General features: G+C 40.1%; 1 protein-coding gene and 1 non-coding gene across 2 annotated transcripts in view; both read left to right on the plus strand.

Annotated features, from left to right (window-relative positions):
* The first annotated feature begins 477 nt into the window (after nt 1–477).
* Nucleotides 478–17430, plus strand: part of LOC136373350 (zinc finger RNA-binding protein-like) — a 55048-nt gene continuing 38095 nt past the window's right edge. The window contains exons 1-4 of the mRNA XM_066338251.1: nt 478–713; nt 960–1044; nt 10862–11144; nt 17101–17245. Of these exons, the coding sequence (XP_066194348.1) occupies nt 677–713; nt 960–1044; nt 10862–11144; nt 17101–17245 (550 nt within the window). The 5' untranslated portion in view covers nt 478–676. The remainder of the gene's footprint in view (nt 714–959; nt 1045–10861; nt 11145–17100; nt 17246–17430) is intronic.
* Nucleotides 8190–8326, plus strand: LOC136373477 (small nucleolar RNA SNORA66). Its single transcript, XR_010745655.1, has one exon. It is a non-coding gene; the product is annotated as a small nucleolar RNA SNORA66 (small nucleolar RNA).

The raw sequence follows: 17430 nt of genomic DNA on the forward strand, positions 1-17430 counted from the left end.
CGCGCCCAGCGCTGAATAAATGACATACCTACTTTAAAACTCACTTTGTCTCTGAATTTTAGTCTTTCCGCGTGTCAGTGGAGACATTAAGACCAATTCCAATGACGTTAACACCCATACCCTCACCCATGGAATTATTTGTAAAGACATTAGCACACATCTTCCCTATCACTACTGTGGTGTGTTGTGGGTTTGCAGGCAAGAATGAGAAACCGACCCTACCTTTGCTATATGAGTCCACGGGTGCAGGTGCGGTGTGACTGTAGGCGTGACACGGGATGATGGAAGGAAGGAGAAAGGGGACAGGCTGGAGGAGTGGTACGCGCAGCGTTACTCTAAGAACAGCTCTTCCTCGCACCCAGGCCTCAGCGAGGGGAACTACAACTCCCAAGAGCCTTTGCAACATCAAGCGCAGTAGGATTCACACCTCAAGTGTGGTGGCGGTCTACGCGACATCGAGGGTGTTCTTCTGCGGGCGGGGGCGTAGCCATTGGCTGATCTACAACTTCTAGCAGCCCTTCACACATCTCGCGCGTGCGCACGGCCTTGGTCCGGCCGCACTTTGCCGTTGTTGCCGTAGTTGTGTGGAGGCGGGAAGGGAGTGAGCGAACGCGGCGGTGAGGAGGGGGATGAGAGTTGAGAGTTCAACCGCCGTTGTCCCTGATAGCTTGCACTCATGATTCCTATATGCCCGGTAGTTTCATTCACCTATGGTAAGTAATGGCGCTAGATGTTTCTGTGTTTCCGTACGCGTGGGGGGAGGGGGGCGGCGGCAAAGGGGAGGAGATGCGGCCCGCGCGCGGGGTGGAGGAACGGTGGTCCTGAGGCGCCTTGTTTGACCTGGCGCTCGCGCGCACTTCTGTCTCTTGTCTGTCTGTCCCTTTCTCTCCCCGCCTCCTCCTGCCGGGCCTCCTGTAATGGCCCCGACCGCTGCCGCCTCTTGGTTATCTTCGCCACAGTGCCCAGCCGCCTGGGAGAAGATGCCAAAATGGCCACCGGCAACTACTTTGGATTCACCCATAGCGGGGCTGCTGCCCAGTATAGGTAACCACCGCGACCCTTCCCTCCCTCCTTCCCTCCTTCTGTCCTTGCCCAGAGTCACTTCCCTCTTCGCCTCCGGTTTCGTGTCCCTGACCGGGATCTCCCCGCCCCCTCGGGGTGAGTGCTCGGGACTGCTCCCATCTTCCGCCCCGTGTGGAGCCTGCTTCTGCAACCCGCTCCTCCGCGATAGTTGTGCTTGGGACCCATCTGCTTATCTGCCTCTCCCACAGGTGTGTTTTCTTATCCTGGTAAGGACCTCCCTGTATCCCCAGTGGTGTGAGGGTGGGGAGTGGAGCCGGACACCACTGAGGCAGCGTCAGATCCCGAGGCCCTTAAATTAAAATGGCCACTTACAGTCAACAACGCCAACAAGTTACTGTCTGCTGCCCTCCGGACACTTCTCCTTCAGTGAAGATGGGGCTTGCTCCCCAAGTCTTTGCTTCCCCCTATGTCAGTGTGGGAGGAAAGAATCCTTTTTAACACGTGTTAAAATTACACCAACCCAACCTATGGGAGACTGGATAAATAAGGGAAGAGTAGAAGCACCAGAAAATACAGGGGACTGTCCCATTCCACTGAAGAAATGTTATAATTAATGTATCAGAAAGTAGAGAAAGTACTTTTGGAGCTATGCACCTTTTTAAAAGATTTCCTACTTGGGTATCTAAGATCGGGAGCAGGTCTTATAGTGGAGCTCAGGGACCTGTAGTCATATATTTTGTATAGGAATGTTGCCTTAAATTTTTGTATCTTTGTACTCTTTGTGCATCTAAATTGTGTGTCAGACTGTTAAAAACTAATTAGTAGCATCTATTATCTCACTTTTTCTGAAATCAAATTACTTAATTTGGCAAAACCCAGATACAATCATGAACATCATCACATTTTTTGATTGAGTTGGAGTAGCACCTTGAAGTTCATATTTGAATCTTTGTTATTCATTTAATAAATTTATAATAAAGGCCTTCCTTGTCTCCTAAGTCTTGGTTAATGGGAAAATAGTAGGACAAAGCAAATATATGAAATATGAGGGATTATAGGCAAATGAATGCAGATGTGTGCTACTGTTATCTAGCTAATCAAAATTGCATACCTGATAGTTTCAGGAATATACAGTTTTAGGTGAGTCTTGGAATGACTCCCAAGTGATTATTATCTGGAAATGGATATAAAATACATAAGTTTTTATTTACTCCAATGTATAATAGTTAAAGGAGAGGATTAAACTTAGCTAATATTTTTGTTCTTTTTTTTAATAGGTGCTCACAGTATGTTTATGTTTTACTTGACAGTTGTGGAATTTGAAACTGGGTTGTCATGGGGTATGAAGGAGTTTTTAAATAACATAGAGGACTTTTTTTTGTAAGTAAATAAACAATCTTTGAGTGAATAATAAACTGAGATCCATATATATCTGCAATTTTGAAGTGGAGATTCATTTTTTTAAATTGTTATTCCTTTTTTTGTGGAGCTGAGGTGGCCTGTAGATGTAAGAACCTGAACAACTGATTTGAAATTTCCTTAAAACCATATCATTGGAATACAGTTCAAATTCAGAACTGTTTTCATAATTAATCCTAAATATATTCTTGAGAAAATGGAAAGACTGATGGATTGAAAAGAGCTTTTTCCTTTGCTATCAAAACTACAAGATACTATTCCATTTACGTATCAGTAAAAGACTATAAATGGTTTGTACATTTACTATGTCTGAAACTGAAGAGACAAAGCAATCAGTGTTAAATCAGTCCTTTTATAAGAATGAATTGAATATTTTGAACAGAAAGCACAGGAGTCAATGTCTAAATAGGAGTTAATGTAATGACATCATGATTTAATGAAAGAAGCATTAGATTATGCAAATACCAATACAGAAAATTTCTCTGAATATTGCAATACCTTTGTGCTAGTAGTGGTATTGGGCCTAGGGTTATAAACCTGCATGCGATGCAAAACTCTGTTACTTATTTAAGTAACTATTAATCCATCTGTTAACAAGCCTGAAATAAATGTGAAATTTGGTGATACTAGTCCTCTTTAGTTTGTATGTGTGTGTGTGCACTCTGTAGGCCACCTTAACCAGTGTCTATTCAGTTTGACATGAACAACCTAATATTGCCTTGTTTTTCATGTGTAAAAAATATTAGCATTCTTGATTCACTGCTGGAGAAGAGGCATAATTATGCTTTTATTTTGAAGCTGGCTGACTGAAATGTGGGGATGCTGATGGAGAGATAGGCACATTGAGAAATGTTTGGACAGAGAAGTGTGCAAATGTGATGGTCTCCATGTTGTGTTAAGGTTTTGGTTCCTGTTAAGAAGATAAAGAACCTTTGAGCATCTGAGTTTCATCTTATGTTCATACCATGTACCTACTCTAATGAGACAGCTCAGAGATGCGAGATTCTTGGGTAGTTAGGAGTGAATTGTTAACTTTGTATTGCTAAGTGTGGTGAGCCTTTGTAGGTAAAGGCAATTAATTGTAGCAGATAGGGTCCAGAGCCAATCACAGTGCCTGTGAGTTTAGATTAAGATGCAGTCTTCTAGGTAGCCATATGGAAGTGAACTCTTGCAATTATAGCTAGTTTTGTATTCAAGTGCAGTGTATGATGTTACCGGATGTTCGAGACTGGTACAGAAGTGTTATGACCCACCCTAGAAGGCAAGGGTAACCTAGGTTCTTGTTAATCCTTTGGGGTGGATTAGAGTGAAATGACACTGAATGATGTTTGTAAATATATACATATAGGGTTTATTTTAGAACAATTTGGTTGCAATGGAAAGCAAGTATGTAGCCATTTGGGTCATTATCTATAGTAATATAGCAATATGAAAGCATGAAAATATCATTTAAGAAAATGTATAAGGGAAAAGAAAGAAAGGATAAGAGTAAGGGAACATATCACTACCCATGGATCTGCAATGAGACTTGATGCAATTTCAATGTCCATTGGTCACAGTAGCGAGCACTGTCTTGATCCATTGGAGGTGGGGAAAAAACCCTTGAAACATGAAGTCCAATGGGTTAAAATATGCTCAGGCTGGGTGGGAATGCCCAGGTACTTCCCCTGGGAGGGAGCTTTCAGTCCTCTGGTGGAAAGCCTCAGAAATGAGTCTGGGGGCACTTTGGGGGTCTGATGGTTTATGACACCTTCTAAGACATGACATCTGCCTCTCATGTCAGCACAGTTGAGCCAGTTATGCCCCATCAGACCTGAAGTCTTGTGTCCAGTTCAGGGCCCCCTAGTGCAAGAGAGACATGGACGTATTGGAGAGAGTCCAATGAAAGGCCACAAAGATGATGAAGGGGCTGGAGCCTCTCACCGATGAAGAAAGGCTGAGAGAAAGAGCTGTGACTGTTTAGCCTAGAGATAAGAAGGCTCAAGGGGGATCTTGTTAATGTATATAAATACCTAAAGGAAGAGTGCAAAGAAGACAGAGCCAAGCTCTTGTCAGTGGTGCCCAGTGACAGGACCAGAGGCAATAGGCACAAACAAAAACACAGGAAGTTCCCTCTGGACATCAGAAAATGTTTTTTAAACTGTGAAGGTGACAGCACTGACTCAGGTTGCCCAGTAAACTTCTGGAGTCTCCCTCCTTGAAGATGTTCAAATAGCAGTCTGGACATGGTCCTGGGCAACTGGCTCTTGCTGGCCCTGCTTGAACAGGATTGGACCCTCCAGATGTCTCTTCCAACCTCAGCCATTCTTTGATTCTGTTATTTTGACAAGGAGAATGTTAGTGGTTGATAGTTTTCAGGCAGACATAACATCTAAAACTCAGTTATTTTTGTCATGCGTTATCATTGTGAACATGGCTGTTCTCTAGACTTTAATAACATCAGTGTTTTGATAATGAGCTGTCAATGGTGTGCAACCAAGTAAAGAGAAGTAGATGGATAAATTCTGCAAGATTATGAGCCAGTGTGGCCCTTCACTCCCCAGAAAATCAGATTGATATGGAATTGAAGATTAGTGTGGAGAAAAATACATGATCACAGCTTGCTGCAATCAGCCTTATCTAGGATGTTTAATATCGTGGTATTTTATAATATATGGCACTTTTTCTGATACTGATGTATCACAAACATCAGTATTTTCCATCACTAATGTCAGTAGAACTTAGTGTAGTTGTTATTCAAAGATTTGAGTCAAAGGTGTTTTAAAAAAGCCCAAACTTTTCTCATGCACTGTAGTACAATAATTCTACGTGAAGAATTAATTCTCTTGATCCTTGAGGATTTTTAGGTAAGACGTGAAAGATGCGAGCAAGCTAGGTATATGTTGGGGTCTAAAACTTCTGAATAGAAGTGAACTTGTTTGGAAGGAGGAAGCAAAGAGCATGTCTCGCTGAAAATGTTGGCATAAACTCTCTAACACAATTTTTTTAGTATTAAGGAGTAGGCATTACTTTATTCCAGGCCAGGATGCATAAGGAGATAGCTCCACCTAGGTGCACACAACTTTCAAAACTTTTTACTTATTTATACATTATTAGCAAACAAATTAATGCTAATTGGTTCTAAATTACATAATTCTCTTCATTAATTAGTATTCTATTTTCTATTGGTTTTTGATTTCCCACTTCTCATGCTCATTAGTCCACATTTTTCAGTCTTATCTTTTTCCCAGACAGGGAGTCTGCAGCACAGGTTGGATTGTCTTTGTTAGTCTCTATCTATCTGGTTACTTCAACATGTCCTTGGAGGGCTATAAATTCTGGATTCCAGGTGTCCAGCTTTTAAGTCCCTCAGGCTTTGTTCATTGAAGCTTATCAGGTTTAGTTTAGCAAAAGTTAAAGTTTCAGTGATCTAATAATCAAACTCTTAACAATAACAGTCTGTAAAAAACCCAAAACAACAGCTACATGCTGGCTAAATTGGAAAATTACACTGCTTAAGAGGTAATACATTGCTTATGATTATTTAAAGCAATTAATAAAAAAGTTAATTAAAACCATTAGGAAAGTTATCTAATTTCCAACACATAGGGAAATAGGGATATGCAAGTAGTAGTTTAGGACACGTAGGGAGAGATGAAAAACATTAGGTAAGGTTCTGGAAATGACCTGTCATTGACTAAAACATACATCTACATAACATGGAGAAGAACAATTGAGTGCAAAATGTAGCCTGTACACTGGCTGTGACTGTGATAGTGAAAATACAGTCAAATAGAAATCCAAGATGGAAGATGAGTATTGAAGAATGTGTGTTGTTCCTAGAAAATAGAAATTAAAGTGAGCTTCGTGGGGAAGCACTGTTACTATTATGATCAGCTAAAGAAATAGGTGTGGTATGAATAAAATAGATTATTTTGAATGAAAATCTCTGGCAGAAGACATATTAAAGCAATGCAGCAGAGTAAAATTTGAAGCTCACGAGTCCTTTGCCTGTAACTTCTTAAGTCAAAGAATGATGTTTGTTTTGATAGTAAGTTAAAATACTGTAAGAATTATAATATGAAGTTACCTTGAATTGAATGTTCACAAACTGGGTTTGCTTTAAGTAAATGTTGGTTTAGAACTCATTTGCTTTTGAAACAATCTTTCATAAACTTATGAAAAAAATTTTGACAGTGGGGATGCTCAGATATTGGAACAGGTTGTCTAGAGCAGTCTTGGATTCTCCATTCTTGGAGATGATTGGAACCTGACTGGACACAAAGCCCTGGGAAAACTAATGTAGCTTGTTAGCTGTGCTTTGGGCACAGGGTTAGAACAGATTACCTCATAATCTTTGTTTCAGCCTAAATTATTCTGTCATTTTTAAGTTCTGTCTAGTTAGTAAAGCCAGTTGGACTACATATCTTTTCATATGAAGAGCACTAGAATTCTTTGAACTCAAAGATGCTATTAAGGATATTAGAATTTATTTGGGGGAAGAGAAGAATTGATCTACAAAGAAAACTCACTAAGGTACCAGGTCATTTAGTTAGCTTCTCTGTCTGCTTCTAATTTGGTTCAACTTTTTCCCCACTATGTGAGGGGATTAAGCTAAACTGAATTACTTTCTTTGTTGCAGTAAAGAGCACACATGTGGTTTGTTACCATACCTCAGCTGACATACCATATTTCATTGTTGCTCTAATAACCTGATCAAGTGCCTAAGTTTTTTGAGTCTTATTTATTAGGACTAAGTTAAAATACTTGATGTGGTGCAATATGGAAAATTATTACTTAAGTTAGAGATTAGTAAAAGAATTGTAGAGAAGGAGATGGTAGAGGTGGTTAGTAGAATTAGAAGAGTGATTATCAAAGAGGAATAGTTGCAGTGGAGTACTCTAGGGATTGGTCTTGAGTCTTATTTATGGTGCGTTGTGATATTTGATGCAAAGGAAATATTGTTAATACATAGGTAACTTTACAAGAAGCTGCTCTGAGGAAGCTAGATTCTTTGGAAAGAAAGTCTGGAGCAGAGTGAGTGGTACAACTGAAACTTCATCTCATGATCTGTGGGCTCGATATTTTCTGAGCCTGAGAATTGGCAAGCTCTTCCCTAGGAGAACTTTTCAACAGTTTTCTTTTTCCCAAAACAACCTTGTGTAAACAATATTCCTTTCCCATAACAACAGGTGTTTTTTGCTATTTCTGTTACTTAGCCAATGGGAGAGGTGTCAGCCCTATGGACCAATAATGTGTCTTCTTAGAACAGCATGTTATAAAAGGGCTGAATGAATTGTAAATAAAGCCTTCTGATTTCTACTGCCTTCTGACTGGAGTCAAGCATCTTTATTTCATGTCTCATTGCGACAATGATCCGTACAATTCTTGCCATCTGTAGTAATGGAAGAATAGATAATACTAGAATATGTGCAAGGAAAAATTGCAAGAAAGATTGGTGGAAGAGAGAGCTAGCAAAATAGTTTGGAGGGAGATAAGTTCATCTTGGCAAATGTGATGAGGCACTAATCACCAAACAAGGATTAAAAACTCTTGTAAGTTAAATGACAGTGACACAAAAATATTTTGATTATAAATTAATTACCTGAAAGTATCTGGTCATCTTTATGTTAAAAGGTTCTCAGTAAGACCATGGGGAGAAAAAGAAACATAAATTTAGGAAAGATGTTGATATGAATTTCTGTAACTAGCATAAAAACTTTTAAAAATGAAGTAGCAGTCAATTCTAGAATATTTTTCTTGTGGTTATGCAAACTTGGTCACTAGCTCTGCATGGTGTTGCAGAAGCAAGGGGAACAGATTTGCTAAAATAATCATGGTCATAGATCTATATTAGCCTTAGAAATCAAATTATTTGAGCTGCTAATTCTATACCATGATAAGGAAGTTTGGTACAAAAGCTGAACAGAAGAAATTAAACTGTCTGTTAGCAGAATCTTGTTAATAATCCTGCTCATAATCATCACAATCTCTTCACAATATTAAACACTGAAAAATTTCAGGCAGCTTTAATCATATATATATATATATATATATATATTCTGAGAACAAAAACATTTTTGTTGATAGACTGATACTGTTACCTTATACTGTGTTGTTAACACTGTATGAATTTTGTAATAGTAACTTAAGCACGGTTTCATGAAACTTGACACAGATTAATGCTTCCTGGGCAGGTCCCTGTTCTTTCTCTCTCTCCCATTAATTTTCCTCTGCTTCTATATGTATAACTTATGTGGGTTCTAGTACTCAGCAGACTGTTTTGTGAGCTACAATGTTTCTAACATTTCTACCACATTAGAAAATGAGCTCAGGAAAAAAATAATTTAAAAAAATCTTGTAGTTTTCTGCTAGATTAATGAGTTAAATCAGTGCAATGAATAGCTTGACAAGTAGAAGAACTAGCACTAGGGATGAAATAGGATGGCATAGCCAGGTTTGGTTTATGGGAGGAAGGAGGAATAAGAGTGGGGAGGAAGACTTTTCCTTGTTGGCAGTATTAGACTGCTGATGTGTTCAAGTGCAGTTTGAGATGAAGTCTGCTGCCTGTTCTTCCAATGTAATATATTTTTAGTAGGTACATATGATAATGTGAATTACCTCAGAACGTATGAATATTTTACACTTCTGTACTGTTAGTTATGTAGATAATACAGCCTAATTTTATAGTTTGTCATTCACTTTTACCATCATAAAATAGTCTTCCTGAATTTTCTGATGGAGTTTGATTTCTCACTTTAAACTGACAAAATAGATAAAATTTTTATATACATCAAGCAGTGGTGGGAGCTACACCAGAGTGAGTCAGGTCTTTTCTTTCCACTGTTATGCTAAAAAATTGAAAATGAAACGAAACATAATTGTGAGTACAACTCACAACTGAATTAAATTTGGATGAAATGCAAGTAGTTTTTAAAGCAAACAGGCCTAAGATGGGATGAAGTTAGAGTCCAGGTGTGTAAGTCCAATAATAACATTTTCTCTGTGTGTTTCTGCTGTAAGAATTTTTTTTAAAATATATTGAAGTTAATGAATTCTGCTGTAGTTAAAATTACAAAATCAGTTTTTCTTAAAAAAAGTTATTAAACAAAAGGGAGTTATGGAAATGTCTTTTGCAAAAATATTAGTAACTATAGTTAAAAAGTGCTTTGTTTCTGATAGCTATGTCAGAGAGAATATTGCAGTCTTTAGGAAAGAAATACCGCAACTCGTTCCTTTTGGTTTTGAGCATAATCATGCTGCAATTCCACTTTGACACTGAGTATGTTTGCTTCCAACAAGATTTCAGTTTTTAGGTTTTTTTTCTAAAAATTAGAGGATACTACCTCCTTGATAGGCATGGAATTGTTTTTGAATAATTTTTTTAATAGTGCTGTGGAGCTGTGAAACTCTATAGAGACTCTAAAATATTGAAAATCAGTACAGGAAGTGTGCTAAAAATTTCATAAGAATCACTCAATCTCCTATTTCATATAATTGTTCCAGATAGTGATATTTTGCCCAGTTAACTTTGTTTAAAAATAGCTATTATAAGATTTTAATAATAATACAAAGTTATAAATCATTATAGGACAATATTAGTTTTCACTCAAATAATTCAGTCTTAGAAGCCATCATTTTTTGTTTCCACTATTAATATTTATTTATTCTTATTAAATAGCTTCATAGTAATGTTTTACCTGCACATTAAAGAGAAGCAAATTAGTCTTAGCATGTGCCTGGAAGATTGCCAGACCTCTTGTAGCAGTTGTTTTGCTTGATTTGACTGCCCGTTCTTTTGATGCTTCATGTTGTGAGGCAGTGGACTTCTGTATGAGTGAGTGGGGCCAGCTTTTATAATTTTCAGTTTTTGTGGGAAAACTCTCACATCAGAAATATTTAAAGTGTCTCTTCCTTAAATTTAAGAGTTCTGAGCTATTTTTCACAGAAGTCTTTAAAATCTCATTACTTTAATATGATTTACTGAAAAACATCATGCAAGTGCATATCAGTAATGAGCTCTTACAGAAAAGCAGTATTTTTCTTAATTTGACAGGTATATCAGTTTTATTGAAGAACCACTAAAACACTTAAAAACTTATTGGTCACAAAAAGATAACTGTGTAAGACTTCTGTATTATTTTGAATGAAAGGCTTGGGTTCTTTTCAAACGGTGGAACACAGCTACCACCACTCCTTGCTAAGAAGACAGTCATTGCCTGCATTATATATTTGCATTCACAGAAACTTCAAAATGATACAGCCTTTTTAATGGGGTGGATAAGAGGTAATAAAAGTAATTACAGTGTATGATAGCTGTTCCAGATATGTTTGTAGAACAGAAAAGTATGAATCAAATCTGGGAGTTTGAAATGTTTAGGCATTAGATGAGTATATTGGATTAATTTAATTATTTACTTACTGTCTTTTTCCAATGTAGCCAGCAGCCAGCTTCGGGTGTAGCTTATTCCCATCCAACTACAGTTGCCAGCTACACTGTCCACCAGGCACCAGTTGCTGCGCACACTGTCACTGCAGCCTATGCTCCAGCAGCAGCTACAGTTGCAGTAGCCAGGCCTGCTCCAGTAGCTGTTGCAGCTGCTGCAACAGCTGCTGCTTATGGAGGCTATCCTACAGCGCACACAGCTACAGATTATGGTTATACACAGAGGCAACAAGAAGCTCCACCACCACCACCTCCTGTCACTACGCAGAATTACCAGGTATGTTTAAAGAAAAAAAAATAGTGCAATTTTTCAATTTTTAAATGATATGTTAAAAGGAGGAGGCCTGTTTGGATAAGAGAATGTGGTGATATTTATATTTTTTCTTCCATGGCTCACAGCTAAAACTGTAATAGAATGTGAAGTGACTGCTGTCCCGTATGGTACATATAGAGGATTATCAGCAGTAATACTGCTATGATTTAGACATTCATGCAATAAACAATGTATTGATATTTATCTCCAAGTGATTTTGTGAACTACTGCTGAAATACTTGTCTTGGCTAGCCTAATTGTCCAAGTGGCATGCAGTTAAATGGATTATGGAACTGATTTAGATGAAAAAACTGTTCCAATAAAAATTTTCAGTGGGAGATAGTTCCTTTGTCAGATTCCTGGTTGCCACAGGAGCTCTAGCACCAAATGTAGGAGGATAGAAGATTACTCTAGGAAAGGAACTGTCTTTTGAGTAGATTTTGGGTACCCTTTGTGAGACTATTGCCTACCCTTGTGTGGCTACAGGCTTTTACAAAAGGAAACTGTTGTCTGTTTTCATCTCGCTCTGACCTTTACTTACACTGCATTGGATCTAGCAGTTGTCAGCATTTGGGTGGGTCAGTTCAGGATAAGGATTCCACAGAAGGTTAACCAACTAAAAATGGAACAGCATCTTTCCATGGGATTGACAGGCTTCTGCAGAATTTCCTTGGTTCTGCACAGTTGTGGTGCCAATGCAAGAGATGGATGTGGGATCATGTAGGGTGAGGAGAGATGTGATGGTACCTCAGACAACTTCCCATTCTTACAGTGGCTTAAATGTCTTATGAAACAACATCCTGTCAGTGACTGATATTCCTCTTCAGAAATAAAGAAACTTATCAGTACAAATCATTGCTGCATCAGTTTTGCAGTTGTAAGATTTCAGTATGTAGTGGTTATCTTGGGACTTATTTAAGATAAGTGTTTACTCCAAAGAGTGAGAAGTTGCAGTCTTTTCTGTCTATCTAGATTGACACAATGCAAGGGTATACACACATCAGTAACCCTAGCCCATTGGTTTCAATCAGACAGCTTAGATACAGAAAGATGAGCGATTTTACATGGCCAAGTAGTTTCCTCTTAGAAATGTGAGCTTTATTTGTATTTATCAGCTTTTTTCCTACATTCTCTAGACTCTAATTTGCATTTTAATTTGTTTAAAGCTACTATACTGTTGCTGTATGTTATGATTTCCTTTGTATGACTTTGTTACATATGGTAATGAACCAAAATGTAGGAGTCTTTCCAGTAGCATGTTTACACATAATTACAAGGTTGTTAAACTAGTCAGTTATTAGATGCATTCAGATAGAAAAGAGTCCCCTAAATTAAAAAAAAAAAAAATACTACAAGAAAGACATTGAGGCACTGGAGCATGTCCAAAGAAGGGCAGTGAAGATAGTGAAGGGTCTGGAACATAAGTCTTCTGAGGAGTGGCTGAGGGAGCTATGGTTGTGTAGCCTGGAGAAGAAAAGGCTGAGGGGAGATCTTACTGCTCTGAAAAGAGGTTGTAGTGAGGTGGGTCTCAGTCTCATTTCACAAGTAACAAGTGACAGCACAAAAGGAAAAGGCCTCAAGTTGCACCAGGAGAGGTCTGGTTTGGATATTAGGAAAAATTTCTTTACAGGAAGGGCTCTAAAGCATTGGAACAGGCTGCCCAGGGAAGTGGTAGAGTCACCATTACTGGAAATGTTCAAAAAATGTGTGGATATGGTTTAGTAGTGAACATGGTGGTAGTGCTAGGTTTACTGTTGGACCTGGTGATCTTAGAGGTCTTTTCAACCATAATGATTCTATGATTTCATTCACCAGCACCCCCAAGTCCTTGGCAGGGCTGCTCTCAATTTCTTCATTCCCCACCCTGTATTGATATAAGAGATTGCCCAGACCCAGGTGCAGCACCTTGCACTTAGTCTTGTTGAACCTCATGAGTTTCCCATGGGCCACATCTTGGGCTTGTCCAGGTCGCTCTGGATGGCATCCCATCCTTCAGGAGTGTCAACTGTACTGCTCAGCTTGGTGTCATCTGCAAACTTGCTGAGGGTGCACTCAATCCTTTCATCTATGTCATTGATGAAGACATTGAATAACACTTGGTCCCAATATGAACCTCTGAGGGACACCACTTGTCACCGATGTCCATTGGGACACTGAGTCATTGACAGCTACACTCTGGATGCGACCATCCAAGCAATTCCTTATCCACTGAATAGCCCACCCATTGAATCCTCTCTCCAACTGAGGGAGAAGGATATTGTAGGGGACCATATCAAAGGCTTTACAGAAGTCTATATAAAGAACATCTGTAGCCCTTCCCTTGTCCCCTGATGGAGTCACTCCATCGTAGATGGCCACTAGGTTGGTCAGACTTGCCCTTGGTGAGGCCGTGCTGATTGTCCTGAATCACCTCCCTGTCCTCCATGTGCCTTAGCAGAGCTTCTAGAAAAATCTGTTCCAGGATCTTCCCAAGCACAGATGTGATGCTGTGAGGACAGTAGCTCCCAGGGTCTTCCTTTCTACCCTTTATAAAGATGAGTACAATGTTTCCCTTTTTCCAGTCACCTGGGACTTCACGTGACTGCCATGACTTTTCAAATGTGATGGAGAATGGCTTGGCAACTACATCAGCCAATTCCCTCAGGACTGATTAATCTCATCAGGTCCTATAGACTTATGTATGTTCAGGTTCCTCAGATGGTCATGAACCTGATCTTTTACAGTGGGAGGGACTTTGCTCTCCCAGTCTGTCTTGCAGTCTATCCACTCGAGAAGTATGGGAAGAGAGGTTGCCATTGAAGACTGAGTCAAAAAAGCTGTTGAGTACCTCAGCTTTTTCCTCATTATTATTGAGTTTGTCAGTCTTGCTTATCAGGAGTGGTACATCTTTGACCTTCCTTTTCTGGCTGACATACCTGTAGAAGTCCTTCCTGTTATTCTTTGCCTCCTTTGTCAAGTTCAGCTCCTGCTGCACCTTGGCCTTCCACGCATCATCCTGATACAACCAGTGTCCCTATGTGTCTTCCAGGACACCTGTCCTTGATTCCACTGCCTGTACATTTCCCTCTTGCCCTTTGGTTTGACTCAGCCATGCTGGTTTCTTGCCTTCTTTGCCTGACTTCTTGTCCCTGGGGATTGCAAGCTCTCTTTGCTCAATAGAAGACTTCCTTAAAGATCTGCCAGCTCTGTTCTGCTCCTTGTCCCTGAGGGCAGTTTCTCAGGGGGATCCTACTGACTAACTCCTTGAACAGCTGGAAGCTTATTTTCCTAAAATTATGGGTCTTTTTTCTGCCTGACCCATATTCCTCAGGGCTGCAAACTCCATGAGTACATGATCACTGCAGCCCAGGCTGCCTCCAATCTTGATGACCCTCATTAGCTCACTTACATTGGTGACCATCAGGTCCAGTATTGCATCCCTTCTGGTAGTGCTATCTATTTCCTGGCTCAAGAAGTTATCCTCCATGCATTCCAGGAGTCTCCTGGATTGCCTACAGCTCTCTGTGCTACTTTCCCAGCTGATGTTGGGGTGGTTGAAGCCCCCCAGCAGGACAAGAACCTGCAAGTGCAATGTCTCCTGTAGCTGGAGCAAGAAGGCTTCATCAATAGGCTTCTCCTGATTGAGCAGCCTGTAGTAAACACCAACCACAGCGGTCTCTTTTTCAGCTCACTTGCTATTTTTCACTCATAAGCTTTCAACCTTCTCATTACTGTTCTTCAGAGACAGCTCTTCATAATCTATCCATTTCTTGACAAAGGGGGCAACCCCTCTACCCCTCTTTTTTTTCCTCTGTCCCTTCTGAACAGCCTGTAGCCATCAATAACCACACTCCAGTCATGGGATTTGTCCCACCAAGTTTCAGTAATGGCAACAAAGTTGTAGCTTTGAAGCATGGAGACTTCCAACTCCTCCCGTTTGTTGCCTATGTCTGCATGCATTGGTGTAAAGGCATCTCAGCTGGGCTGTCAGCATGTCACCTTTTTTAGAGGTACCCCCCTCCCTTGAGAGATTTCCCTGGTGGCTTCTATTACCTCAGGTGTTGCATCAGCCCTCTCATTAGAGGGTAGAAATGAGCCAAGACACAGACTTCTTTCACAGCATGAAAAGGGTCCTGGTTTATTCCTCTTCACAATTCAGTTATCCTGACTCTAACTGCTCACTGACTGGCTACAGCAAGTTTTCACTGTAGGTTTCCCTTGCAGACTCTGCAGGTATTTCTTGCTAGACTATTACTGCATGTATTTCCTTGCAGCCTCTAACTGCAGACCCAGATTGACCTCACAGCAGTGATTCTCTCGCCTGTTTGGCCAGTCCTCCTGGATTGTTCCTTCACTATCTCCTTCCTCAGGATCCTTCTTCAAAGTCCTTTCCTGACCAACCAACCCACCCCTTTTATCACACTTATCTTTATTGGATATAGCAGTGACTCATCAGAGGCAAGGTTTTTTTTGGGTAATTAACACAACTGTGACTCATTAGGGGCGACATCACCTGTAATCCCTTCTACACTCAGGAGGCCCTGGCTCATCTCTAAGTTTTCCAAGTGTCCTTCAGTGTGGCTAGCACATCTCAGAGTCACTTGCTGAAGGCCCTTGCTACCACTCCATCCCCCTAATCTTGATGTGTTGTCCTGCAGCTTGTCAAGGACAAGCCTGATATTATCCCCCTCCTCCATCATGTCTGGTTTAAAGCTCTATATCAATGAGGGCTGCTAGCTCCTTAGCAAAGATCCTCTTCCCCTTTTGAGAAGGGGAAATCCCATCTGATTCCAGTATGCCTGGTGTCATGTAGGCCATCTCATTATACAAACACGTGAAATTGTAGCAGTGACACTAGCCATAGAGCCATGTATTAGACTGGGCTCATCTGTTTCTTCCAATGTCTCTGCCCACAACTGGGAGGATTGAGGAGAAAATATCGTGTGCTCCAGGTTCCCTTACCAGCTATCCCAAGGCCCTGAAGTCTCTTTTGATAGCCTTTGGACTATGTACTGTGATTTCATCACCACCCATGTGGAAGACAAATAATGGGTAGTAGTCTGAGGGCTGTACCAGGCTAGAGAACTTTCCTGGTCATGTCTTTAACCCAGGCCCCAGGGAGGAAGCACACTTCCCTAAGAGGAGGGTCCATCCAGCATATTGTACCCTCTGTTCACCTTAGAAGGCAACTGCCTACAGCTACAACCTGTCTTTTCTTTGTGGAGGTGATCGTTATACAGAGGGTAGGCCTTTCTGACTCTGGCAACACCTCTGGTGTAGATGGACCTCCATCCTCATTATCCTTTGGCCTTCTACATCTTCGTACCTATTGTACAGAGGCACCTGGGAGGGTGAAGTGGGCAAGGAGGGGATTCACCTGCTGCCCCAAGTGAGGACTTGTGTCCATTCACCCCTTTTCTTTGAGCTACTGCCTTCTACCTGCTTGAAGGGAAAAATATAGGACCTCCTTGATATTGGGTTTTTTTTTCTGGTGGCTATTCCTGTCTTAGGGAGGGCCAAGTCATGGTTCCATGTTTTTAAACTTGTGAATATATTGTGGTTTGTGGAGATCTGTGGTGTTTTTTTCCTTCATATTTTACAGGAATGCAGTCTGATATAGTCATTATGAAAAACTAGTGTGTGTTGAGTTGCTTTTTGGTAACAAAAATAATTTGGAAGGGAAAAAGTCATTTAATAGCATGAGATTAATTCCTATATTATGTCTGAAAAAGACCATTGAGGGTTGTCTTCAGGCCTGAAGTATCTGTAAGCATAAATTTAATTTCTTTAATGCATATATTGGTATATAATGTATCTGTAAATATTTTTTAAATCTACTTAAGTAGAATAGAAGAAAATCTTTGACTCTGCTAATGATTCTTATTATTCCAGATATATACTTAAGGAGAAATTTGATGCGTTTTCTTTTTTGAATTTTTAGGATTCCTATTCTTATGTTCGATCTACTGCCCCAGCTGTAGCTTATGACAGCAAACAATACTATCAACAACCAACAGCAACTGTTGCGGCTGTGGCTGCTGCTGCCCAACCTCAACCTTCAGTGGCTGAATCATACTACCAGACAGGTATGTGGCATGATTCAAACTCCTGTCATTATATACAGTATGTACACTATTTTAATAGCTTAAAAATATATCTTTGAATATTTCACATTATCAGATTTATTTATTGTTTTGACATGTAATCCCTGTCAATGTGTAGAAAAAACTCAGTGGTCCTAGAACTTGAACATTATTGTGACATTGCCATA

Source organism: Sylvia atricapilla, chromosome W, assembly GCF_009819655.1.
Source record: "Sylvia atricapilla isolate bSylAtr1 chromosome W, bSylAtr1.pri, whole genome shotgun sequence".
NCBI classification, from domain to species: Eukaryota; Metazoa; Chordata; class Aves; order Passeriformes; family Sylviidae; genus Sylvia; species Sylvia atricapilla.